General features: G+C 35.4%; 4 protein-coding genes across 8 annotated transcripts; 1 reads left to right on the top strand and 3 right to left on the bottom strand.

Moving 5' to 3' along the window:
* Positions 1–1553: 1553 nt before the first annotated feature.
* LOC125819124 (zinc finger CCCH domain-containing protein 17) lies at positions 1554–5543 on the bottom strand. The gene is made up of 3 exons (XM_049498638.1): positions 5290–5543; positions 3874–3984; positions 1554–3699 (listed from the first exon to the last, which is right to left on the bottom strand). The coding sequence occupies exons 1-3, from the start codon at positions 5434–5436 to the stop codon at positions 1810–1812; spliced, it is 2148 nt and encodes a 715-aa protein (XP_049354595.1). The 5' UTR covers positions 5437–5543; the 3' UTR covers positions 1554–1809.
* Positions 5544–8462: 2919 nt separating this feature from the next.
* Positions 8463–15169, bottom strand: LOC125819125 (uncharacterized protein At2g02148). 5 transcript variants are annotated; one of them, XM_049498640.1, is made up of 9 exons: positions 15081–15169; positions 14681–14915; positions 13427–13550; positions 12987–13328; positions 12216–12378; positions 10084–10204; positions 9909–9974; positions 8774–9028; positions 8463–8666 (listed from the first exon to the last, which is right to left on the bottom strand). In XM_049498640.1, the coding sequence occupies exons 2-9, from the start codon at positions 14867–14869 to the stop codon at positions 8565–8567; spliced, it is 1362 nt and encodes a 453-aa protein (XP_049354597.1). In that variant the 5' UTR covers positions 14870–14915; positions 15081–15169; the 3' UTR covers positions 8463–8564. The 5 variants fall into 5 exon arrangements, with proteins under 5 accessions (XP_049354597.1, XP_049354598.1, XP_049354599.1 ...); XM_049498641.1 differs by having other exon boundaries at positions 14681–14946; positions 15081–15161; XM_049498642.1 differs by lacking the exon at positions 15081–15169 and adding an exon at positions 14992–15007.
* Positions 15170–17945: 2776 nt separating this feature from the next.
* Positions 17946–19981, top strand: LOC125818729 (pentatricopeptide repeat-containing protein At5g13770, chloroplastic). The gene has a single exon (XM_049498243.1). The coding sequence runs from the start codon at positions 17946–17948 to the stop codon at positions 19887–19889; it is 1944 nt and encodes a 647-aa protein (XP_049354200.1). The 3' UTR covers positions 19890–19981.
* Positions 19982–21069: 1088 nt separating this feature from the next.
* LOC125818717 (uncharacterized) lies at positions 21070–27017 on the bottom strand. Its single transcript, XM_049498230.1, has 7 exons — positions 26907–27017; positions 25219–25295; positions 24885–24972; positions 22203–22267; positions 21825–21893; positions 21708–21757; positions 21070–21403 (listed from the first exon to the last, which is right to left on the bottom strand). Exons 2-7 carry the CDS (start codon positions 25291–25293, stop codon positions 21292–21294), a joined length of 459 nt encoding a protein of 152 aa, XP_049354187.1. The 5' UTR covers positions 25294–25295; positions 26907–27017; the 3' UTR covers positions 21070–21291.
* Between the last annotated feature and the right edge of the window lie 568 nt (positions 27018–27585).

Below are 27585 nucleotides of genomic sequence, written 5' to 3'. Positions count from 1 at the left end.
TTTTATTATCGTGAAGAAAAATGTTGTACAATGCTTAAAATAGATTGATGAGGGTATTTTCGTCCGAAATGTACAAGTTTTTTTAAATCAATTTGGACAGCAAATTTGCTAAAAGTAATGAATATGCACAGTTGTTATCCGACAGATTACACGTGGGGTGAATAATGGATAGGAGATGTGCTTTTTATTTGATTTCTCGCTCGATGTTTACTATTTACATTGAAGCTTAATTATTCAGGGTTTGTATTGGGTAGAATAATAGCTTCCTATTAAGATTTTTTTCATATTCAAAGCGTGAACATAAGACCTCTTATTGAGGGATGTGCTTTTAGTTTGTTTGTTTTAAAAATAAAAATAAAAATTCGTTTGATATCTGATACGTGCATTCAAAGCCCACTAATTTAAATTTATGTGACGTAAGACATATTCGGAAAAGCATTTCTTGGGATTAAATTGCAAGTATATAATTGCAAATAATTATGTATGTTTTTCTACACGGATAATTGTTCATAACAATTAAAATGAATAATGTTAAAATTAGATTAGTAATTCATTATAATAGGTTAAAATAATTTTGCACGATATAACGATGAAACCTCCTTTTCAAATAAAGATATCCCTTTAAGAAGGAAATACATTAATTATATTTATATATGAAAAATCGAAATTTGAGTGATATAACATAATTCGATTGATTCAATATTCATGAATCTAGAAAGTTAAGGTCATGTATTATTGGTGTTTGTATCAAAATCAAGTTGACACTTGTCTTTTACTTAAAGTTTCATTGTTTAACCAATGGTTAATTAGAGCTGATATGTTTTTGTCCTTTAATTTATGATTATAACAATTAATACTAATGTATGTTTTTAGATTGAGATATACTTTAGTTACGTCAAAAATACTTATTCATTTGCAATGTCTACATCAAAATTGTCTAGTGACATGATCAAAGCAAATGAACGCAAGTTATATCCCAATTATTATATAGCAACAATAAACAACTTAGGCGATGTTATACTACAAATGAAATTTAGAGAGGATAGTTTATAATGCAAATTATGTCATTATTCAGGAGGGACTAATTGCTTCATCAAACTCCAACCCTGCGTCACACATTCTCATAGACCAATCAATTGCTTCATCAAACTACAATCCAACGTCGCACATTCTCATAGACCGATCAATTGCTTCATCAAACTACAATCCAACGTCGCACATTCTCATAGACCGATCAATTGCTTCATCAAACTACAATCCAACGTCACACATTCTCAAATCCCGATCAATTGCTTCATCAAACTCCAATCTAACGGCACACATTCTCAAAATCTGAGCAATCAAAGTCCGACCAATTGCTTCATCAAACTCCAATCCAGCGTCAAGGGATCTGAAACAAACCGAAACCTAGATCACATAAGATGAGTCTAGTACTTCCCTTTTAACCTAAAAGCACTCTCACCATGCATGAAAAGGAAAAAACTCCTGTGAAAATTACAAAACTTTTAAACTTCCAACTCTGCCAGGTATATATGGGGAAAAAGTTGTAAATCTATAGAAAAAATACACTAGCAAACATGTTTCTTATTAGCCCTCTAATGTTACAGTCAACACCATTTTTGGCAAAGCTAGAGATCTGCCAAATGCCACTAACCGGTGGAAAATTTTCCAGCCAGTCTCCGAGTATAAATACAACGAAGAAAAAGAGTGTTCTCTCTACTTCTAAAAGATAAAAATCAGTAGAGCAGTTGAATTTGCTCATTCCGAGCCAACCTAAAATAGCTTAGAGCGATTGATGTATCCCATCATTTATGAGAAAACAACACCCATCTTCTTAGCAAAGTCGTCTTCATCATCATCATCATCATCCAGGTATTCTTCACCAGCATCAATATTCTCACCTTCGTCTAAATTGTAATCTTCACCATCGACCTGCTCATAATCATAGTCTCCATCTCTTTGATCATGACCTTCGGCTTCAGGGTCTTGATCGTCTGCTTCTTCCACAATCATCCCTTCTTCAGCTTCAAGTTCATTTGCACCATGGTGTGCAGGAGATTGATGATCAGCTGATACACCTGATGGAGGATCAGACTCTTCCTTTTGCCCAAAGTCAGTATTGTTCCTGGAGATGGAGGAAGTCACCACTGGCACAGAGTGGTCCTTTCTTTCATGTTGATAGTCTTCACTCTTATCAGATGACATGCCTGTTTTACTGCTTCTTTTTCTCTTCAAGATCTCTTGCAGAGGCATTGGTCCGTCAAATGAGACACTATCCCCTCCTGTTTGCTGATAGTCATCACGCTTTTGGAACTTACGCTTCCCTAGGGCCTGTCGCTCGTCAATATTTTGTTCAGTGGTCTCAGCAGTTTTCCGACCTTTAAGTTCAGCAAGACTTCTTGGACCAGAAAATTTTGAATCATCCTCACTTACATCTCTTCTTATACGTGGACCACTGTTATTTCTTCCAGTATCATTGAGATCCTCTTGCACTCTTCCCTTTATTCTATCACGAAGCCTTCCCTGTTGAGAGAAAAGCTGTGGCCTTTCTGAAGATAACCTGCCACGGTCCCTAGCCCTATCCAGCCGCATATCTGTCCCATTAGTTGGAGAGGGTGATCTACTTGGTAGCTTTATTCTTCCGCGAAGACGACTAGCAAGGGAACTATCATGTGAAGGTACATAGGGTCGATCCCTCCTGGAACTTTGGTTGCCTCGATCCTCAACATGTTTTTCACTTGCATAGTCATGACTAATGACTGACCTCAAACCATTAGTCCTGTTATGCTTTGATAAACGATGCCTCAGATCTGGCTCTCGAACTTCTTCAGGGCTGTGAGCTCTACCATAGCGTCTCCTTTCAAGATGAGCGGATTCCCCTTGTACTCTCTCAGAAGAAGCTCTATGCTGCACCCTACCAGAGCGACCCGGAAGCCTGTCGTGAGAGTCATGCCCATAGACATCATGGTACATATCTTGGTCCACATCTGCAACTGAAGTATAATCAGCAGATCGGCCAATATCATATTCATTCCTTCCCCCATTTCTGCCATATCGACCTTCACCATGATAAAAATCAGTACCTCTGAGCTCATCATCCACAAGAACATCAAAACCAGGTGAAAGCTCCCTTGAAATCTCATCATCTTTGTTCTGAAAGCTACTGTGATTATCAAACCTAGCAGACTGTTGCACTCTGTTGGATCTACCGACAGGATTTCCATTTGGAGGCGGCACACTTTTTGGTTTGTGCCTGTGATGCGCAACATCAATGACAGGATTGGGTGGCAACACATTCTCATTAAAGGCAGCATTATTCTTGGGCAAAGGAGTTTTCAGTTTCTCAACTGGTTGTGCTTGTACAGATAATTCACCAGACTTCCAAATATTTGCTTGAAAAAATGTCTTCTCTTGCACACACTTTTCAAGCCCACCAAATGCCTTAAAATTGGTTTTCTCAGTAGATGCAGATGCAGTAGATACAGGATGTGGAGGAGCTTTGTTAGACACAAACAATGGTGCATGGAAGAATGGACACCTATCACCTTTTAAACAAAACCCTTGCTGGAAGAAAATGCATGGTACACCTTGCTTGCTAGAACCATATGGAACATTCGGTGTAGGTGCAACAGATGCCATTGGCGGTGCAGAAGATCCTGTAGGAGTTGTAACTTGAGCTCCCAAAAGTCCATCAAGAGGCTGCAAAAGTAGAAGATTATTAACTATCATGCCAACAATTAGTTTACAGACACAGAGCACTCCTGGTTTGCTAATAAAAGAAAATAAGTAAGTTCACATCACGGCAATGAACCCTTGGTACTGATAGCACATAGATGATAAGAATGTGTAGTATGTTAGAGAGGAATGACTCACAGGGTGCCGGAATGCGCATTTTGGGTTTAAGCAGCTTCCGTTCAACCAGTACCAGCAATCTCGAGGATTAAGCCGAGCAGCATCACTATGACGGTACTCACACTCGCTTCCCTATGGACAAAATAAAAATAATTAGAGCGTCGGTAAATACTGACCTAGATCTGTATAGAACAAAGACGAAGATTGAATCATCTAGAACGTTATCCCTATCATGGCGAAGCCAATCACATTTGTATTCATTCACACACAGAGAAATTGATAACGTAAAAGCACGATGCCAACTGGTTTTGTAACATTTGCCATTTCCCCATTGGTTATAAAAAGACAAATAAATGAGAAATAAATTCAGTTACTGCACATGTTACGGTCTCACATGATCCGACCAAAGCAAACGACAATTCAGATGCAAAACAAACATTTTGTAGTAGACAAGAACGACAAACGTAATTGCTAATAATTATACACGGATAGTCATTCACCTGCACACTTATTTTCCACATCCTAGTAACTAACTTTATACTTGCTCCAAGATTGACTCTCAGTCCAGTATGTATCACAAAACCATCATATAAATCAAAAAAATAAAATCTTTGATACACATTTCTAATCAAAAAACAAATCAACAAGCTGCAAGAGTGGATGTATCAAAACGACAAATAGCAAGAACCTAACCGTTCCCAAGAACGACAAAAACACAGGGGCAACAAACGACAACATGCTGTAACTTGAAGACTTCTAAATATATATAAGTTAAACCTTCTATATATGGCAGTGGCTTCTCACTCTAGACAATCTCGAGTACACAATTCATTTAAAATCCGACCAAAAAAAAGATACTTCCTTTAATCTGACAACGCAGGCAACAAAAAAGGAACAAGAACTTCAGAATCAAGCATCAGTAGTACAAAAGACAGACGTTATCCAATCACCAAATGAAAAACCCCAGCTTCCACATCACTAGTATTCACCCATAGCTAAAAACATAAGTAGATCAAGTTCCAAAAAACACAAAGAAATCACCTTGGATTAGAAAGCAAAAAATGGTCAGCCATTTAAACACAGATCTTCAACTAATTCATCCATACAACAATCTTTTCAAATCAAATCAACAACTACAAAAGTACAAGCACATCTCAATCACAAACTAGTTAAGATCAGCTATACGAAACCTTATATATCAATTCCACTGCCCATCTCTTGAAAGGTTAAAAATTGGATCCCAAAACCAAGAAATCCTCTAAATCTTGCTAAGTAACATACAAATCTCTACACAAACTAATAAAAACCAAATCTTAATCCCAATTAATCTCTAAATCTCACACTAAAAGGAAGTACTATAATCTTAATCTCAACTAATTGATAATCATTTACTAATCAAATTAAACCCAAAAAAAATAAAATGAAATAGAGCTGAACCTTCTTGCATGTAAGAGGAGAAGCTAGAAAGTAGACACAATCAGTGTTTCTCTTGAGAGCTTCTTCTTCAGCTGAAGGCGCCGCCGCCGGTGTAGAAGAAGGTGGCGGCTGAATTTGCAGCTTCTGCGGCGGTGTAGGACCCACCATGATTGTTATTAACCCTAACAAACAGATCCTAGCAGAAGCCTTTGAGAGTGGATCTAGGGTTTTCAAGCATATACAAGAATGATACAATTAAGGGCAAATTTGAGCTATCTATTGTAGAGAGAACTACCCTAGGGGGTGGGGTGGGGTGGGGTGAGAAAACAAGGAGCTTGGAGAGAGAGAGAGAGAAGGAGAAAGAGATGAGGCTATTGGTGAAGAGAGGCTTTTAACTTAATCAATTTTATTTTTAATTTTTTGTATTATTTTTGGGTTTTTCAGCTTTTATTTTTTTTTTAAAATCCTATTTTTGTAAAATCAGATTTTTAGGAAATTTTATGAATTGTTTTTGTTTTCCACTCAATATTCGGTACTCACATGAAGTCTCATATTGGAGTACGACTAAATTTGTATTTGCGCTGGGAAGTCTCACTCACATTGGAGTATGACTAAATCTGTATTTGCGCTGAAAAGTCCCATGGTGGGGGTAAAACGCTCTCTATCAAAGGCGGCTCCCTACCCAGGGAGACTCGAATCCAAGACATTTGGTTAAGGATGAAGGCGTACTTACCACTCCACTACAACCTTGATTGGTTTCTTGAATTGTTATGAATACATCAAATTGAAGATGTACATTTAAGTACTTTAACAATTTTTCGAAGACATTTATAATTAAGTAAATAACTTGTAAGTAGTTTAAGCAAATAACTTTAAATGGTGATACATGACATCTATGTGGAGTACGACTTACTGACTCGACGGTCATGTGAAGCAACGCATGGCGACTATGTAAGACATTACGTGTTACATCACTTGACTTACAACGTGACTTGTGTTGCATTTAGATTTTATATGTTATTGAAGAATAATAAACTGTTCTTTTTTTTCTTAAATTTTTATTTTATTTTTATAATATGCTATTAGTACAGAACTTTGTCACTTGAACATTTACTTTAAAAAGATGTTAAGATATAATCATTAATGTTGTTAAAGATGATAGCTTGATAAGATTGTTTGGAAGTGTTCCACCAAACTAGAATCATGCTCATTGTTGGATGTATGTTTAAAATTCAAATATCCCTTTAAGATCTATTCATGTCAATCAAGTAATTATTTTACCTTGTTTTTTTTTTTTTATGGTTTATAACTTGATTATAAATAGAAATAGATACAAGTTAAAACTTTGACAAAAAGTGAAGAAAGAAAATCGATCACTAGAAATGATTAAATTTTGTAGTATTTTATATTAATTTTTGAAGTCTGGTAATTCACTTTGAAGAGTAATGAAATCTCTATCTCCCCACTTATAGAAATTATTTTTGTTTTCAAGAAACGTTTATATATGTTTTTTTTTATGTATATTTGCTTTAGTTTAATAAACTACACAAACTTTTCTCTATGCATGCTTGTTTTTGTCTCTTAAATTAACTTTCTTTTTTTTTTTTTTGGAAAATTTCATGAATTGTATTTGTCCATGAACATTTGCTTTAGTTCAATAGATTTCACAAACTTAATGATTTATTTTTTTACAAAATCACACTTGTACATGTTGAAGTTTTAATCTCATAGTCCAACTGTTCAAGTGCAACTCTTAGGAAAATTAAATTTTCAAGTACAAAAGTCAAGGTAATTAAATTTTAAGAATAAATTAGGATTATTTTCATATCTTTATTAGTAAAATTCATATATTTGTTCGACTATTAAAGATTTTGGTAGGTAGCAAGTATTCTTTTATAATTAATCAAAGATTTCAAATTTGAATCCTAAAATGAAATTATTTTAATAGGAAGTGTTTTCGAGTAGAGTGCAATACATCACACTATACATTCGTTCTATTTAAAGTAATAAAAAATATTTCAAAATTTATAATTAAAGAAAAAGTTATTTGGCTGTCCAAATATTATTGCACCATTATTTTTGTCACAAAGAGAGTAATAAAAGTTTATATCCCTTTTTTAATCATTTTCATTTTAGGATTGCAAATTTTTGTAAAATAGTCAACCTTACTTTAATTTCCTCTTATTCTCCCTTCAAAGTTACATTTTTTTTACCTTTTATTTGAACAAAACAAAGGAGAAGTGAATAAGAGCCTAAAAAGGGAAACACTAGTGCAATTGGTTAGAATTTTGTAACAAGACTCATTTAATTTTGCTCAATTTGCCCATTTTGAGAAATAAAAATAGAAACCACATTAAAGATCCATCAAATGTGCATTTCAATTCTCTAACCAGTCAAATACTATTAGAAATAGTTATTTTATGAAAATGATTAAAAAAGTAGTTTGACTATAGTATTATTTTGCCGTAATATCATTCTGCTACTATCTGAGTTTTTTCCACTACTTTTTCTAAATTGTTTGTATCTTGAGTCAAGGATCTTTCGAAAACAATTGTTCTACCTCTAAAGTAGAGGTCATGTTTGTGTATGTATGCTCCACTTTGTAGAACTAAACTCGATATATTATTGTTGTACAATTCAAAAGGAACATTCCCTTTTGAGATACCTCATTTTTCAACAAAATGTTATATTCATTTATTGAGTTCCATAAGCAGACATGCATTTTGCCCCAAGTGTGAACTAGCAAGAGAATTATTATGTCAACAGAAAGGTGGGTATGGTGCAACTGTATACCATAATTGCTATGTTTGACTAGATTTGGAGTAATCTTTTTAAGTGCTTCACAATCACAAACCAAGGCCAATTTTTTTTATTAAAAAAATGAAAAATCTATATCTAGGTCTCATCTTAAAAGGAATAAGAATGCATTACAATACCCTCGAAGTGCGCGATCCAAATTTAATCGGAGCTTCAATGCAGGCTCAGCACACCGGAGGAATGGGGAAACCAAAAAAGAATGCATTACAAGTAACTACTATCCATGCATATACTAATTTCAAAGTTTCATCTCCTCAATCATCTAGAGAACATCTCTCTCCACATTGTTTTGAGGAAAGGAAGGACGAAAAGTGGGGGCTTTGTGTAAATAAGAAAACTTTTGAAGCTTTAAAATAATTGTCATTAACTTTTTTGGGATAGACCAAAAGGGAAAGTAAGACACTTAAATTGGGACAGATGGAGTATGTATTTACAAAGTAATGTACAGTTTACATTGGGAGACTTGATGAGTTTATACATCATATTCCTAACCTTTTTGTACCACATTCTGAGCAGAACTTAGAGGTCTCTCTCAAGTAGGGAGTACCGCATTCATCACAAAACTTCGCAGGACTTGTAGGCTGCATTATCAATGTCGTTAAATAGGCTGTGAGGTCAGTATTTTTAGAAAAAAATAATAGAGCTGAGAAAAATAACTTGGAAAAAGCAACATAAAAAGATCTCTCACCATTATATGCATGCGTCCTCCTACATGGCCTAATTGTTGTAAGCAAGCCATGTGCGGAGAATTGGTTAGCGACTGCTGAGCATGAACAATTTCGGGCAAGTGAGACTGAGGGCCACATTGTTGATTGTGAGAGAAATGAGCTATATGTTGACTTTGGTTGATATGGTGCTGGTGGTGACCCTGCTGAAGGGGATGAAATTGAGCCTGATGGACCAGAGGTTGCATTTGCTGTTTTGAGGTAGTCTGCTGACTATCCTGTTGCAGAAACATAGTGAACAAAATGAATATGAATCAACAAATACAGCTGTATAAACATCTGCATTGTCGCAAAGATAGATCAAAGCATCCGAAGAAACATCTCATGCAGCATTAAGCCCAACAGGTAAAAAAACAAAAAACACACTTTCGTATGCACTGAAATCTGTTTAGTATCAAGTACCTCATAAGTCATAACTACTGCAAAAGCATTCCCAAGCTCCGACAAGAAAAGTTTGTAGCCAATTTATCCACTGGGGAAAACCTATTAAGTCCTCTATAAACTTTAACAGAAAGTTGGCTTCACTATTGAGTCTAATCCATTTGGACCTAGCAGGACAAGAATGGTAGTCCTTCAACCTGTTAGGTCTAAGATGCCTAAACATGTTTCAGCGCAGGAACTGCTACTGCTAATTCTATGCAGTTTCTAGGAAAAGGATGCTAAACTATCCCTTAAGGATGCTTAGAAACAGTACAAAGTTTCTTGGGGAGTTCTTTGCTTATTTTATCAGCAGCTTCTGGCAATTTAGAGAACAAAATAAGCAATACAGAAAGCCATTAAGGTTTTTCATAAATTGCCAAAAGTAACTCACTACTAATACTTATCGCAGAATGTCTACGTAAATCTCCTTGTCCAATAACTGATTGAATAGGTTGATTCATGAATTTCCAAAAGTATTAATGGAATGCGCACAGACAATGTACTGCATCTTAGATGGCTATAAAATTTCTGGTTCCTATTCCCAGCAGGTCCTTTTGCTGTTTCTCCTTAACTATTGTCTGATATATAGCAAACTGTTATATGCATGTTCTAGTTTATCAGATGAACAGGAACAATGTACAAATTAAATTAAGATGTTGGAAAAGAGAAAATACTTACTTCACTAACAGAGCGGTAGCTTTGACCTGCAGCTAATGAAGACGCATTGTCCGTGCTGGTGAATGCCTGATAGACATGAGCAGAAAAAAAAACTAATCCATTTTCCAAACAACAGAAAAGGAAAAAAGATACATAATTACATATGATTGATGACTACAAGATCATCAAAACTTACTGAAAAACCAGTGATGTTGGAAATTGAGTTTGACGCACGTCTATACTTGTGTCTTGGAGCATAGAATTTGTAGTCTCTGGGGGATATAGTGACTTCATTTCGGCCAGTCATTCTTCTGAACCTAAATTAACAGGAGTATGGATCAATAAGAAATGCTGATATTTCATGAATTAAGATACTGACTGGAACCATTTTTCTTTGTTTTATGAGAAGCTGTAATTTTGTTTAAAGACAATGAAGAATACACAGTGCTAGGATAAAAGTGTCCTTAACTGACAAAAAGGAAGATAACAAAGTCTGATTAAAGATGATTAACTTCTAGATTATATCTTATTCCCTTATTGTCTTCAAGGTCCACTATTAAGTACCTGTTCAGAAAGCAACCTTAGAATCGGAATTCCCTATGCTCATGTAAACGGCCCCAACTGGTCGGTACTCGGTAGAGATAAAAGGATCCAGCCACAGGCCTGACCGGATATCGTTTGACCAAAAACATGTGTAATTGGGTGTGTTACAAAAATTTGGAGTGTTTGCATAGGATTGGGTGTAATTGAGGGAGAACAATTACACTATCCAATTCTTGGGGAAGAAGTGAGATTGTTGGTTATTGTATGGTATATTTACAAGGTAATTTTTCAAAGTTTCTTTTACTTTAATTTTTCAATAATACTATTCTTTTTAAACTCTTTTTCTTCTATTTCTTTTCTTTTCATTTTCCAATGTTCCATATGTGTTGCTAATGGTGCTTCTAGGTAACTTTGCAACTTCTCATATTTTGCTCCTTCCTTTTCTCTCTATTTTGCTTTCTTAGTTATGGACTCGTGGTATTACATTTATGTATGAGTTTTTATATTTAAAATGTATAGGACAATATGCCTTTTTAATACCTACCAATCCATAACTATTTAATACATTTTTTAAAGAAAAATATGTATTTTAACTACTTAGTAATAAATATACTCCATCCGTCTCATTTTATGTGACAATGTTTTACTGGACATAGAGTTTAAGGAATTAAAGAAGACTTGTGACATCTAAGTGAAGCCAAATATATCTAAGTAGTCCAGTGTTATCAAAAGCGAAAAGCGCTAAAAAGCTCCAAGGTTCATGGGGGATTTAAGCACAAACCGCAAATAAAGTGTGGGCTTTATTGAGAAGAGGCGCAAATGGAGAAAACATACAAATATATATACATGTAGGTTTAGTCCAAGATGAATAATATAAGCATGAATAACAAATATATGGACAAAGAAATTGATTATTTTAACAAGAAAGTGAAACATCAATGGTTTAGAGCCTCTTCAAGAAATGCTCGTTCACAAGGAAAAGTATGTCCTAGAGCCTTGATGACGACACTGAAGCGCACATTAAGCGACACAAAGCACTCAACGCATTTTCAGCCTCGTTTCAGGGCTTAACGCGCTCTAAGCGCACCATTGACAACACTGCAAAGTACCAGAAGTATACTATTCAGTGAGTGGTGGTGAGAGCTCCAGATTTCTTTTCATTTTAAATGAGTGGTGGTGAGGGTCCCAACAAGTCAATTCATTAGGGGTAAAATGGGGATGCTAAGATCAAATGGTTTTCAAAAAGACAAAGGTGCCATTCTTCTTGGGACATACTTAAAAAAAGATCATATAGACTGGAATAAAGGGAGTAGTATTTAATATACTTAGATGCACATTTCTCACACATTAAAATTTGTTTACCTGTTCATCTGAGAAAAAAAAATCATTAATTTTTTGACAATAAACTGTCAATGAAAAGTTCAAAAATATATTACTATGTAATTACACTTGTGCAACCAGACATGGTGCTAGGAATTTTGCCACAATTACCTAAATGGCAAACAAACAGGTCTTTGTAATTACTAGGCTACACAGTGGTTTTCAAACACACAGTAAGTCAATGTGGAATGTAGAAAAATGCATCTATTATCTCATGCCAACAGAAGTACTAGCAAAGGAAGCTGCTCCAATATCCGCACTTCAACCAATAAAAATTGATCTCCCAGAGTGATATATGATGCTAAACTGAGACCGAGATATAGAGAGGGACAGAATTCTAGGTAAATAAACAGATTATTTAAAATAAATCAAACCTCAATATTTAAGATGGAGAGTTTGACATACCATTCTACATCATCAATACATAAGCTAGTTGGTTTCTCCACAATGGCTAAACCATTAACCACGACAAACCGGACACGCTTCTCCTCTTGTATCACTAATTCAGGAAACCTTGCCCTTGTTTCAAAAGATGTAGCCAACTCCCGCCTTTTAAATATGCAAGGTCCTGTATATTAATATCAGCAAAGTAAGAAGTTAACTGTGAAAATGGAAGGCCAATAACAGGAATAATGCAGTTCAGCATATCCTTAATGCTGAGGAATACAACATTACTAATTTCCAAAAAAAAAAAAAAAAAAAAAAAAAAAGGAGAAGACAATTACAGGAAACAACATTTTCTTTATTTCACCCTTGTCAGGGAATAATGATATATATCAGCTAAAAGAAGAGGAAAACAATGAGTAAATGCATAAGCTAAAAGTTGATGGGCTAAACTAGATGCTTCCGGTGATCCAAGATTCTGCACAGCTTCATGTTTCTACATAGATAAAAAGAATCTACTTCTGATTTTTTTCTCTCCTATTCATCTTTTTTTTACCTTTCTATCCTCTCCATCTTCACATGGATGAAGGGAAGCAAGATGTAGAAAAGCAACAACGTAAGCATACAGTAGCATGAAATTTGAAGCTGACACATACAACAATAAAATCAGTCTTCCTCTACCCCGATCCCAATGAAAAATCATATACATTACAGCAAGATGGATTAAATGAGAGAAGACCACGAATGACTTGCAAGTGTCGAAATGAAATTTTGGAGCCTTATATGTCATACCTTTCCTAGGAAACTTTTTCGCAAGCTTTCTGTATAAACCACCAGCTGCTTCAAGGGCCACACCGATGGTTTTTTCACGCATTCCATTCAAAGAAGAGAGCCTTACATTCACTTCATTAACCAATGTTTCATACATGTTAGCCACGTACATCAAGGGCAAAACATATGTAGCATCACCTTCATAATGGATTTCTCTCGACTTCCGCTTGCTCATTTTATCTTGTGAAGATTGAGCAGCAAAGTCTGCCTCTGAATCTACAACATCAACTACATGTGGCCTTATGAAATGATCAACAATAATGTCTAAAAATCTTGTCCTTGCCGTTTCAATTGGCGAAATATCTGGTCCATGAAAACTGGTATTAGCAAATCTAAAAATAAAGGTCATCTAGTTGCTTTAATACATTTAAGATCAAGTATAAAATGAAATTTCAAGTTACCATCAATAGTAACAATATTGTAGGAACCCGTTGAAGATCCACTATTTTCAATGCTAGTACGATCTTCCTCCACCACTATACCATGAAGTGGTAATGAGTTTCTGAAGGTCTCATGGAGGCAATCCTGAAAAAGTACCAATACAATTACAGTTCATGAATAATTTGCGCACATGTACACTCACTGGTGTAGGCTTCACAATCAAAACGCCAGTTTCTAACATCAGAAAAAAAGATGTCTAACTAGCAGAGAAGCTTTGCTTACTCCCTAAACAAGTTCCCCAATTTGGCACAACAAAACAGAACGTCAATGCCATTAAAAACAAAAGGACGGCCATAAAATCACATGGAATGAACTTATCTCGAAAGACCTAAAATATCAAGAATCCATGCCAACTTAAGGAAAACTGGGGAACAATGGAAGAAAAAGATCCATGTATGTGTAACAATTAGTTGGGATTAAGGTTAAATCATTTCAGGCATGCTTATTTTAGATCCAATCATCACTAGGAGCCATTAATCTTGCTATATATTTGTAAGCCAGTGGAAAATGGACAGCAGTAAATTACTGAATATCAGATGGAAACGGTTCTAACATACATGTGCAAAGTGAGGATTCATACCGTCAACGCTAACTAGCTTAGGGTTGGGGCATAGTTGTTATTGTTGTTTGTCAAATTAATAAAACCAGAAAGGTATAATTGGTATAACAAGATACGCTGAGCCTCACCAAATAGGAGAATAGCAAGCTGGAAGACTGTATTAGTTGTAGAGAATTTGGCATAATGCATAAATAGGCACTCAAACTTAATCTCAGCTGGCAAGTAAGCCCTTCAAGCTTGAGAGTGCACATCTAGACACCTCAACTTGATCTCAACTAGTAACTAAACACTCCAACTTGTCCTCATTGTGTCTCGTGGACACCTGACACTAACGTGACACACGATAAATTTTTGGCATAATATATAAACACAACACTCAAACTTGGCCGCAGCTAGCAACTAAGCATTTCAACTTTGAGAGTGCACATCTAGACAGCTCAATTTGATCTCAACTAGCAACTAAACACTACAACTCATCATCCCCACGATATCTCATGGGCACCCTACGCTGAGCTGGCACATAAATTTTGGAAGTGTCTAAATGATCATTTTATAAGTTAAAGGCGAGTTGATGTGCCTAGATATGCTTACATGACAGCTATGTCTTATGTCTAAATTATTTTCTGGAAATTGAAAATGAAAAGGGCTCACTCACAACAGCTGTTGACTCTTCACCGTTATCCATGCTATCCTCAGTTACATCACCTCCTCCACGATCAACATCATCACCACCAGCACCTCCACCACCAATACCCTCCGCATTGAGATCATGCAATGAAGTCTCTATATAAGAATCCGCCGCCGACCTCATATCGTAGTGCTGCACCGGAACCCTAGTTCCCATCTTCCCTATCAACTCACCACTCTACAAGCAACTATTATAGCTCCGCCTAAAGAAATTGAAGCATTCAGTAACAGAATCTGCATGAAATTGAACGGATAATAGTGAGTGACTGAGCCAGCCACCTCCGCCGCCGTCCCGGTGCCAGAGCCGGTGCCGGTGCCGGTGACGGAGCTGAATTTGAACATGAATTTTGAATTACGGTTGTACTAACCTCAACAAAAAGCCGAGGCTGAGTCTCGTCTTCAAAGCAGTTTCCGAACCTAATTTCCGACGTTTTCCTTATCAGCCGAACCAAAGCCGTCAGGTCAATGTATTGAGTATTAGCAGGGGAGAGACAAGTGGGGTCTATCTATAAAGGTAAAGTTATTTACTATTATAAATTTTTAACTCAAGTAAAATATATAAAATCATGTACGGAAGAATATAATAGTAAAAAAATCATATCGAATAATAATAGTATGATAACTGAAGCAAAGGAAACATAAGATAATAATTATATTGAAAAAAAAGATAGTAGGAGAATAATACTAATAAGGAAAACTAGACAATGATCGATTACCTATTAACCTTTTACTATCATTTTCAACTTTCATATCCTCATATTTAATATTTTTTCATTGATAAGTTGCACGTGTGTCATCTCATGTCTAATCATCTCTTACCAATACTTAACTTTACATCTCCTCAGATCCATCATAGACAACATCTCACATATTTGTGCGTCTCATCTTCATATGAAGCCTCACCCAAGGGCGGAGGCAGCATATACTTACGAACCCCCTTCGGCGAAAAATATTACTATTTATACATGGTTAAAATTATTTTTTGGATATGTATAATAGATGTTGAACCCCCTTCCACTAGTTCGTATGTTTACTTCTCAGATTTTAAACCCTCTTAAAAATCCTGGCTCCGCCATTGGCCTCGCCTTAAGATTAGAAGTCTCACATCGGCAAAACACATGAGAGATGTTGGGTATTTAAGTAAGTATGTCTTACCAACTAGTGACGTGTTTTAAAGTCGTGAGGGTCTAGGCCCAGAGCAAACAATATCACTAGCGGACTGGGACATTATAAATAGTATCAGATCCCCTCATGTATCAGCCTTGTCAATGTGGGCCAGAGTTTGACTGAGTTTAGACAAATCCCGATAAGGCGAGGTAAATCTCAGTGCTGAGTATAGGCAAATCTCATACGATGGGGCAAACCTCAGCGAGGACGTTGAGTCCATAGAAGGGGTATAGGCAAATCTCATACGGTGGGGAAAACCTCAGTAAGGACGTTGAGTCCATAGAAGGGGTATAGGCAAATCTCATACGGTGGGGCAAACCTCAATGAGGACACTGAGTCCATAGAGGGGTGATGTAATGCTTCAGCTTAAGATTGGAAGTCTCACATCAACAAAACACATGAGAGATGTTGGGTATTTAAGTCAGCGGGCCTTACCAACTAGTGACGCGTTTTAAAACTGTGAGGGCCTAAGCCCAGAACATACAATATCACTAGCGGACTGAGTCGTTACGCTTCACATCTCGAATCATCTCAATTTCGCTTTCATCATTTTATTCACCACGAAAGTCACTCTCATCATGTCCCAAATATCTTCGTTCATAATCTTATCTCTCCTAATACTCTCATACATCCATCTCAACATCTACATTTTCGCTACTTTTATCTCTGAACATGCAAGTTGATGACCGTCAACACTCTGCTTCATACAATATATATAGTTGATCTAATAACCTTTAAATCTCAGAGCCCATTTTTATCAGACAAGACATCGAATGCAATATTCATCTCATCCAGTTCGCTCCATAATAATGTATAGCATTATGTCAATCTCTCAATTTTCTTGAAGTATTGATCAAAGATACTTGAAATCTTCTCACATAGAGATAATTTGTGTATCACATCTATCTCATGACGAACATGACTGAACTTACACTCTGAATATTTTTTCTTACAGTCTGAATATTTTTTCTTAGTCGTGTTCTCCCTGAACATTAGACACTAGAATTCATCTCCAAATCTCCACTCTATTTTTCATTCTCTGTATCTCATCAATCAATACTCTATTATCTACACATAAACATACATCATGATACCTCTCTTTGAATATATTGTTACATCAATACATCCATCGCCAACACAAATAAAAATAGGTTAAGGGTGAATCCTTGATGCAAGCACGTTCTCTAGCACAATCACCATCTGATTGTATTTAGGGAAAAGAAAAAAATATATCCCTCAACATTGCAATTTAGAACGAATATACCTCTTATTAAAAAGGTAGTGCATATATATCCTGGATGTTTAACAAATTGTGTATATATATATTTAGTCTTTTCATTAAATGTATAAAAGGTAAAAAATCTCAAATTTGATTTTTTTTTTTTTAAAAATTCAAAAAGGTCACATGACTTTAAATATGACTAGTCAATTAGAAGAGGGATTGATTATTATTTTCATTTGGACCGGATTTGAAGGGGTAAAAAAAATGAGTGATGTAACTTTTTAAAGTTACTTGACATTTTTAAAAATAAAATAAAAATATTTTTAGATTATTATTTTTTTAATTTAGTAAATGTAGGCGTGCTAACAAAAAGGATAATTATGCACTATTTGTTAAAACTTAAACAAAGATGTATGTGCAATACTTTTTTAACAATGGATATTTCTGCTATAAATCATAAAATTAAGGGATATTTTATAACAATATTGTATTATAACGGTTAGCTCTTTTTTAAAATTTATTTTTTATAATATATTATATTTTATGTTCTTTATAACAATAAATTTACTATAAAAGTAAAAAAAATATCCGGACAAACGATATTGTTATTTTTTCTTGTATAACTTTAATTTGACTATCTCAAATGCTCCTCCACTTTGCTTGATTTTCAATTTTCCTCAAGACAAAATAAAACTATGTGGCTGAAATCCACATTGATAAGTCTAAAGTCCATAACCACACACCTGTCAAACAATAAGTGGTCAATACAAGCCACATGCATGGCAGAATCTGAAACTGATAATGTTTTTACAATTTCCCCTCACCTTAGTACTACAACATAATAATGCAAAATACACAAAAACTTCAATTCATTTCTCATTTTTCTTCTTCAACATCATCATCAATGGCTATTGCCACTTCTTCAGATTGGTCATTTCCTCCTTGTATTAACTGTAAAAACAGAATCTTGAAACCAAAATTTTGCTATTCTTGTAAAACTTTGCCTTTTCTTTCAAACATTTTCTTGAACTCAACAACTCTAGTTGCAAAATCCTCTAGTAGTTGTTCTTCTCCTGTCTTAGATGAAAAAAAAAGCCAAAAAACACCCTCCAAGAATTCTCAAGTTATAGAATTATTAGACTTGGAACAAATTCAAGATTTTAGTAGTACAACAAATGGTACTACTAGTAGTACTAGTTTGCCTGATTCTAAAGATTTGAATGGTGTAATTTGCAGTTTACTTAAAGATTCTCAAACTCAAGAAATTGGATATGATTACTATGAGAAAGCAAAGGGGAAAAAAGATTTTAGACCTGAGAAATCAACACTAAAGCTTCTTATCAGGTATTTAGTGAATTCAAACAAATGGGGTTCAGTTTTTTCATTGTCTAAAGATTTGAGAACTTTGAAAGTGTTGCCTGATAGTTCTACATGTTGTAGATTGATAAGTAGTTGTATGAAATCAAGAAAGTTCAAGATTGTAAATAGTTTTCTTGAATTGTTTATAGTAGTTGATCAAGAAATCTCTGTTTTGGCTTTTGATTCTGCTATGAAAGGTTATAATAAGTTGCATATGTATAGCAGTACTGTTGTGTTGTATGAGAGAATGAAATCTGCAGGGCTTGTATTAGACCCTGGATGTTATTGCAGTATCATGGAAGCACATTCTAAAATGGGGAATTCTGATAAAGTTGTGTCGTTTTTCGAAGAATTTGAGAGCAAGAGAGTGGAGTCAACAATACCTCAGTATGTTCAAATTTACAAGAGTCTTTGTGAGTCGTTAGGGAAATCTGGTCGCGCTTTTGAGGCTTTGGAGTACTTTAGAGACATGACTAAGAAGGGGATTCAAGAGGATCATTCATTTTACTCCATAGTTATATGTGGATTCGCGAGCATTCGTGAAGTGAAAATGGCTGAGGAGCTTTTAGAAGAAGCTGAAGGGAAGAAAATGCTGAGGGATCCAGCACTGTTTTTGAAACTGGTGTTGATGTATATTGAAGAGGGGTGTATGGAAAAGACTCTTGATGTTGTTGCAACGATGACTCGGGTGAAAATCCGAGTGTCTGACTGCATATTTTGTGCAATTGTGAATGGATTTTCAAGAAAAAGAGGTCTTAGGTCTGCTGTTCAAGTGTATGAAGACCTTACTTCACAAGGCTGTGAACCAGGTCAAGTGACATATGCCTCAGTACTGAACTTGTATTGTAGGCTTGGATTGTATTCTAATGCAGAAATGGTATTTTCTGAAATGGAACAAAAGGGGTTTGACAAATGTGTTGTTGCTTATTCTAGCATGATTGCAATGTATGGCAAAACAGGAAGGCCAAAAGATGCAATGAAACTTGTCGCGATAATGAAAGAAAGAGGCTGTCAACCAAATGTTTGGGTGTACAATGCTCTCTTAGACATTCATGGAAAAGTTCTAAACTTGAGACAAGTCGAAAAAATATGGAAGGAAATGAAGAGAAGGAAGATTTTTCCAGATAGAGTAAGTTACACAAGCATTATAAGTGCATATAGCAAGGCAAGGGAGTTTGACAAGTGTTTGATATACTATCAAGAATTTACACTAAACGGTGGAAGGCTCGATAGGGCAATGGCTGGGATTATGGTTGGTGTTTTCTCAAAGATGAATAGAGTTGATGAGTTGATTAGTCTTCTGCAGAATATGAAGAGAGAAGGGACTAAGTTAGATGGAAGACTTCAAAAGTCAGCTTTGAATTCTTTGAGGGATGCAGGGCTACAAATCCAAGCAAAATGGCTGCAAGAAAGCTTTGGTGCAACATGAGTTCATTTTTTCACTTTGTAGATACCAAAGTGATTGACAGTGATAAAACTTCATTATGTTGGCACAAGAACTAACAGAGATATTCACTCTTTCACAAACTGTACAATTACTTGTTGAATTGTAGCATGATGCATACCAAAGAATGAAAAGAATTGCTATCTCATCAAGCTTTGGAAAATATATACCATTGTCACCATCAACGATGTAGATGTGGGGAGGATCGCAGCATGTAGAACTCTTGTCGAGGGTCTATCTAAAACAACCTCTCTAACTTTAAGGTAGGGGGTAAGGTATGCGTACACTTTACCTTTCCCAGACCCCACTTTGTGGGATTACATTAGCTATGTTGTTGTTGTTGTAGAATTCTATGTAATTTCTTGATATGTAAAGTAATTTTTGAAGCCCAGCCACAACTATCTGAGAAACAAGAATACTGTAAATCATGCATCCATATACTGGATAGTTTTTTTTTTTTTTTTTTATGATCTTGCTTCCAAAATGGTTTGTTGACAAGTCATATTTCTGTTTTTTTCCGGGTAACCTTGGTATACGGATCAACTAATTCCACAAGGTACCCGATACCTCCCTCAAGTGCAGGTACCGAGTAACTCTATCCATTATGGCTAGGACAGATGAGGAAAAATCGACTAATTTATCATATTTTCGATGATAAATATGAGTGCATTCAAGTTATTCACAGACCTTTGGACTCAGTTTCACAGGGGCTAAACTGATTTGGGTGTTCTCTCACAACACAGAAACTAGAAAAGAAAGTAAAAAGATTATTCTTCCTCTATCATCATATTCTACACTGTTAATTCTTTTACTCCAACTCCAAAAAACAATTAAAATTTGCACTGAATTCATGTGGTGAACTCTGCAATCCCTCTAAAATTACTAGCATTGTGAGTGGATTAGATTTCAATGTTGTCCAAATGACACCATAGATGACCAAATGAGGATGAGAACGTATGTAGCATCTACATCGAGAATTCAAGTATTGTATACGTCATTAGTCCAATCCTTTGTAGGAACTACCAGTAATAACAAACTACCAAAATGAATCTGTTTAGCATTTTTCTTCTGCATGTCTATGGAGTTTTGGAAAATCCAAACATTTCAGAATCCCTCAACTTTCAAAACTGATTAAAGAAAAGCTGTCCTTGTAGAAATGACCTGATAAATTGGTCAAGGAAATTGTTACTAACATAATGGAGTATGCATCATTTGCCATTGTCAACTTAGTCACCAAATATGATGTGAGAGAGCACTAGAAGTTCAAAGCTTACATAATACTTGAAAGAGAGGCTATTTAAGTTATTAGAAAATATTTGTACATAGTGACCACCAGTAAGACTTTTGCATCCTCACATGAAAAATGTACAAGTAAAATTTTGACTTCTTATGATACCGTTGTGCCAGTGAGTTCAAGTTGCGCTACCGCCTCGTTGATCGCATCGATGACGTTCATTTTACCCCTACACACGACCTCGTCGATTGGAGTCTTCTCATGGCTAAAACAAGCAAAACAAAATTCAGTGAAGAGCACGAGCAGAAGAAGTAAAAGCATACTTGATCTACAAATCTATTAATTAAAAAAAAAGGAAGTTTGATGCACTAAAGCTCCCGCAATGTGCAAGATCTAATGAAGGGGAGACCACCAGGGTCTATTGTACACAGCCTTACAATAAACCCTTGTGGTCCAGCCCTTCCAGACCCCACGCATAGCAGGAGTTTCAATGCACCGAGCTGCCTTTTTTTTTGTTATTATTATTATATAGATGAACTGCAAATCTATACAAGTTAAAAATACATCACCTATTCAAGGCTGAGACAGTTGCACCAGCAAGGATTAAGGTCTTCACTACCTGACAAGCCGTCATATAAATTAAGGGATGCTAGGGACTTATAATCCAAGAGTAATGCAAAATTTACCTCGATATGTCCGTTTAGACAAGCCCAATGAAGAGGTGTATTTTTCTCCACATTGGAAGCATTAACATCCTGTTACCAAGAATTTGTTTCATCACTCAATGTGTATCTAAATATATCAAAGGATAAGAGAAGTTAAAGATCCACCCCAAAGAGAATAAATTTTGACAGTGAGGTGGATATTGTCTGACTCAATTTTACAAGAAAAAATTATTTTGCCCAATGCTCAGAAATGCACTCGAGTGTATCAGTTTTCTTCAGTGAAATGGATAATAATGATTATCCATTAAACTGAGACTGTAAGATCACATCAACAAGTACGTAAACCAGTAGATATGTTCAAATATGTAATAATGCAAATAAGTGGGGCAGTCTACTCACCGCTCCATTACGAATAAGATACTCTACGATGCCATAATGCCCATTTGCTGAAGCCATATGGAGCGCTGCAAAAATTAAATAGCCAAAGCAAGAAGTTAGTTCAGCATGTCATATTAGGAGCCCTATTATTGTTTATAAGGACTACAGGTCATGTTAGAAATCTATTAGTTTAGGCAGAATATATAATTCAATACTTAGGACTTCAAGGTATGGCAATTGGCAGATACTCAACTGACCACATAAAATTCTTCATATTAGTGTAATCAAATATTTCTAGTTACGTATGTAGTTCAAGAATTAGAACCTCAGATATGATAGATATTCAACTATACCAAAATTCAAGATGTGGCCTAACGGGTTATGAAGTGGAAGAAAACCAAGGATAACCGCAAAGACAAAACATACTAAGTGATTTCTTCTCATATGCCTAAACCTTGTAGGCAGAACTACCCTTACTTTTTTTGAGATAAAACTACCCTTACTTGTGTTGGTGGGAGGTAGCAGGTACCCAGTGGAATAACCAAGCTATACACAAGCTTGCCTGAATACCACTGTTATTCGGAACTAACTCAACTCAATCAACATAGCAGGTAGTCAGTTTATAACAGTTGGCTTGCCTGTATCAGACTTGGCATCCAAATGAAGTAGACACTCAAAAGGGTGGGGTCTCAAAATTCAAATTTTGAAAGATGGGTCAAGGTCAGAATTTGTAAACCAGCTGGCCATTTCATATGGCTTAGGACAATAAAGAAAACTTGATCTCACAAGTAGGCACTCCAGCTGCTGCACCATTGTGACTATGTTGTCATTGATTGCCAAGGGAAACAGGCTATCCTTGTGGGGAAGTTCATATTTTTGAGAAAAAAACAACAGAATGGAAAGGTGTCCATTAATTTGTGAAATTATTGGAAGTTTGTGTATTTAGGCTTCTGAAATTCACATTATGTACATGCAATTTAAGAATTATATAACACTACTAAATATTTGACTTTAGGGATAAGTTTACCCCCCCCCCCCCGCCCCAGAGGCTTTGGTATAGTGGTAAGACTAGCACATGATGTGTGGGTTAGGCACGTCACAGGTCCAAACCATGTTGCATATAAAAGCCTGGTACTTAAGTGAAGAAGGGTTGAGGAGCAGACCCATCATCCACCGAGTTTCTAACCATGTGCCATTGGCCCTCAAGGGATTTCTTGATTATAAAAAATAAGTTTAAAATATATCAAAGACACATCAATAAAGACTAAATCATAAGGGGTTGAGTTCGGTGAAATTTTGAGAGTCATACAGTTCTACCATTATACAAAAGAAACATGGAAGTTTTTGCTACTTCCAAATGTATGTTTTAAGATGATTCTCCACATGTATGACCACATAATCAGAAAGAGTGTGTTTTAGCTTTATAAGATAAAAAGATTGATTTAGCTTATATAGGATAAAAGAAATTCGTTTAACAAAGAAGTTCATAACCCATTCCCAAACTCCTTTCCGTTTCTTATCTTCATGAAACAAGAAAATCACGAGTAACTCTTAATCTTGGTTTGGTGTTCTATCTTGATGAAATAATTTGAAGGAAGTCCCACTTCGATAATGTTAGTTTGCAATTCTCTGTCTTTCTTAACTTTTTCCGTTAGGTAGCCATAGATAGGATGTGACTTCTCAGTTTTGTTTTGTTGTTGTAACATAGCACTACAATCTTGTAAAAAATCAGGACTGGACCTCTGGTGCGTGGACAATATTACATGGGAGTCCAACATCAAGTAACCAAGAATCGGACTCTAATATCAAATAACCTTGGTAAAATGATGTCCACACACTATGTAATCGTGAATATAAGGGTCCTAATATATTTAAACCCAATTCCTGAAAAACCCAATAGCACCTTTTGTTTATATAAACATAACCTTCCCGAAAGCCGGACTACGTCACCTGAAAACATGTAATATGTGTCTTGCCTCCTGTTATAAAGGTAACCTATATTTTTTCTAGAAATTGTTTGGCAATTCTACTTTAAAGTATAAAACTTAGAAGTTAAACTTCCGTAGTAAAAGATTACACCTTTATGAGATATTGACTTGTGCTCAAATGTCAACCCACTGGGTATGTTGGTGTTGTTGCTCAAATGTCAACCCAAAAGTTTTTCCAAATTGTAGAACAACTTTTTTCCAACAAATGAAGAAATTGCCAAGTTGATCTCCAATACCATGATAGATTTCAGGTCTACTGGGGAAAATTCCCTTCTCTAATTTTCCTACCTTAATCCTGAAGTAACTCATCGTGTTCTGCCAAACGTATCAGTCTCTAAACAATCTAGCTAAATTTTTTAAATAAGATGGTCGCACACTTCAACACAATATTAGAGCAAGCAAAGATCTTGAGTTAAAATCTCACCAACAGCGAAAAATCAAAAATATAATTTTTATTTTCACGTGTTTGACCCATGAAAAGGAATCATGCCAACACATGAGGGCTTGTTGAGACATAATATGTATTAAGTAATTAAAACTTCTCTCTAACTGCTTAAGATTTAATTGAGATGGCCACACACTTCAACATTATTGATGTTCTCTGCTTGAGTAACCATCAAATAATCAAATAAGGCATATGAGAAGTATACAGGTATGATATTCTCAGATAGGGTAGCTACTAAATCATCAAATAAGTCATTTCAAAAACTTAAACCTGTTCGTCCCTCAGAATCCTTTGAATCGAGAGAAACACCAGAAGATGCTAAGCTCATGACATCATCCAAATCATCATATCTGGCAGCCTGTTGATAGAGAGCAAATGATTGAGAGATAAAGGGCATTAACTCAAGCAAAAAAGCCTACACCACTAAGGTGAAAATTGAATGTAAAAACTTATTTAATTATAATTGGAATTTATGGAAGTTCAAAGTTAGGCAGACTTCTATATCTACTACAGTGATTATGTTATTTTCCACTCAATCCGTAAATCAAGACTACAGGCATATCATGGTCAACATAAAGCAAGCACATAAGCTAAGTTGAGGTACCTCAAGCAAGGCTTCAATAGATTCAGACGTTGTTCCAGAAGGAGTCTGCTCCACTATAACCTCGTCAGCTCCCATTCCTGTCAATTTCCAAAACAACTTTATGAGTGATTAAAGAGAACAATAGTGATAGAAAGACAGATCATCAAGCTACTCTTATTCCTTTTTTTTCTTTTTTTCTTTTCTAACTGTGGTGTACGGGCCAACTTTCACACACCTCAACTAATTCCACAGTTACTAGTCACCTCCCGCCAACAACAGTTACCAGAGTTAACTTTGTCCACCAAGGCTAGGACAGATGGGATTAATCACCTAGTATTTTGTTGCTTCCATTTTTCTTTATGTCATAGTCCGGACGTGTTCACCACATATAACGCTTTCCTGATGGCTTTAACAACCATATCAGAATTGAGGTCAAAAGTCACCCGTTAAGTTAGATTATTGAATAATATCAATCAACTACACCTAGATTCTGAAGATGTTGGTAGACATTCCATTCCATTCAGGTCCATTTCATCTGTAGTCACCAGTCTATCATGGTCCCACTAGATTTAAGAATTCAGAGCATTGGCAGATCTTTTTCTTTGTTAGTACATAACAATATTAGCTGGGACAACTTGCTCGCACATCCACTCGATACTTGTTACAACTCACCTGCCCAGCCAATAAGTAGTAGGCAATTGGAAAAATTAACTTAGGTGTTTGGTACCTTGGTTACAAGGATAAGAGATTACAATCTCAGGATAAATGTAGGACATGTTATTCCGGTATAAGTAATCCCATGATTATTTAAACCACAATATTGTTATTCTTTTCATACCACTATCAATATGGACAACAATACCAAGATTAATAATCCTAGAGATAAAACAAGAAAATGACATATGTCCTCCTCCAAAACTCTTTTTCCAAAGTTCTTCAAGAAACCCAGGACTAAAATTGAAAATAAAACTTCATAAAACCAAACACATGATTCAAACTATACCCATTAAAACACATGTTTAGTCCAATGAACCAAACATCTAACAATAAAAGTACACCCACTAAATAATTTTGTTATTATTTAATCGCCATAATCCCCACATTGTAATCACACAAACTGTTCACAAACCAAATGACCCCTCAAGTGTCTGAATACTTCAACTTTTCAACCTCTAGTCCATCTCCTTGAGGACCTTGTTAAGATGTATTACTATTACTTATTGGACTTTTTGTCCTGATAATCATGGTGCGGAGCCAATTTGCACGCACCTCGACTAATTCCACACGATACCTATGACCTCCCACCAATCAAATAACCCCTCAAGTGTTTGAATCATTCAACTCTTTAACCTTGTTTGTCTCCTTGGACCTGGTTAAGATGTATTACTATTACTTCTTAAATTATTATTATTTTGATAATTCTGGCATCCAGGCCAGGTTAAGTACACCTCGACTAATTCCACGAAATATCTGTCACCTGAGTCACCTACCTCCCACCAGCAAACGGTAACAAGTAACTCTGTGCACAAATGACAAAACAGATAGAAGAAATATTCTGTCTGTACTGGAAATTGAACCTAAAACTGCTCAACCCAGTTCATTTACATGCTATTACTACTTAAAATTTGGTTGCTTGATATGTACAAGGAATGATTTTCGGCAGCAGATGCAACAAGGAAAAAGGAGGGCACAAAAGAGAGAGAAGTTACCTGATACTAAGTGTTGCAGCAAAAGGGCTCGACGGTATAGTGATGGAGACGGCGGTGACGGTGACGGCGACGGCGGGCGAAACTGATGAATAGGCAGAGCGATGATAACCCCTCCTTAATATGATTTGAGGTGTAAATATTTAGGGGATTTATAAAATTAATATGCAAAATTGTCAGCGATTAAATTTAATATGACAGAATTTATAAAAGTATACTTAAAATTTGTCATTCATTAAAACAAAAATATTATATTATATTATATTATCTTACATACAAGATTACGTAGTAACAAACATTAATAATGTAAATGAAATGATAATTATAACATCTTATAATTATACTTCAATCAATCATCTTTAATATGATTTTATAATTTATCATTTTGCTTCCAGGAAGTGTTACTATTTGATATTTTTGGGGAATCAAATGAACATCAACCTGATATATTAAATTTTCTTATAAATAAATAATCGTTGGTGAAGGGATAAATAAATTGAAACATCTAAAAAAGGTGAAAAAATATTCTAATTTTATCGTGTAGAAAGTTCTGTCATACATTTTGTTTTACATATATCATTTTAAAGTTTCTCATTTAAATGTATCATAAGTAATTTTAAAATGAAAAATTAAAGGGAGAATGTATCATGCAATTCAACTTATTATGTATGCTTGAAAGGGA

The sequence above is a fragment of the Solanum verrucosum genome, unplaced genomic scaffold, assembly GCF_900185275.1.
Source record: "Solanum verrucosum unplaced genomic scaffold, falcon-dt-bn FXZP01000252.1, whole genome shotgun sequence".
In the NCBI taxonomy this organism is placed as follows: domain Eukaryota; kingdom Viridiplantae; phylum Streptophyta; class Magnoliopsida; order Solanales; family Solanaceae; genus Solanum; species Solanum verrucosum.
Note: the sequence above shows the minus strand (reverse complement) of the source record. Positions and strands in the feature narration are given on the sequence as shown.

Excerpts from the sequence above, each read along its gene's own strand:
- LOC125819124 (XM_049498638.1), bottom strand. The coding sequence starts at position 5,436 with ATGGTGGGTCCTACACCGCCGCAGAAGCTGCAAATTCAGCCGCCACCT. Across the intron at positions 3,985-5,289 it reads CTCCTCTTACATGCAAGAAG|GGAAGCGAGTGTGAGTACCG; the intron begins GTTCAGCTCTAT and ends TTTTGTCCATAG. Across the intron at positions 3,700-3,873 it reads AATGCGCATTCCGGCACCCT|CCTCTTGATGGACTTTTGGG; the intron begins GTGAGTCATTCC and ends CTACTTTTGCAG.
- LOC125819125 (XM_049498640.1), bottom strand. The coding sequence starts at position 14,869 with ATGGGAACTAGGGTTCCGGTGCAGCACTACGATATGAGGTCGGCGGCG. Across the intron at positions 13,551-14,680 it reads GTGAAGAGTCAACAGCTGTT|GATTGCCTCCATGAGACCTT; the intron begins GTGAGTGAGCCC and ends GTACTTTTTCAG. Across the intron at positions 12,379-12,986 it reads GAAAAAGTTTCCTAGGAAAG|GACCTTGCATATTTAAAAGG; the intron begins GTATGACATATA and ends ATTAATATACAG.
- LOC125818729 (XM_049498243.1), top strand. The coding sequence starts at position 17,946 with ATGCAAAATACACAAAAACTTCAATTCATTTCTCATTTTTCTTCTTCA.
- LOC125818717 (XM_049498230.1), bottom strand. The coding sequence starts at position 25,293 with ATGGGAGCTGACGAGGTTATAGTGGAGCAGACTCCTTCTGGAACAACG. Across the intron at positions 24,973-25,218 it reads CTATTGAAGCCTTGCTTGAG|GCTGCCAGATATGATGATTT; the intron begins GTACCTCAACTT and ends CTCTATCAACAG. Across the intron at positions 22,268-24,884 it reads GGATTCTGAGGGACGAACAG|CGCTCCATATGGCTTCAGCA; the intron begins GTTTAAGTTTTT and ends TAATTTTTGCAG.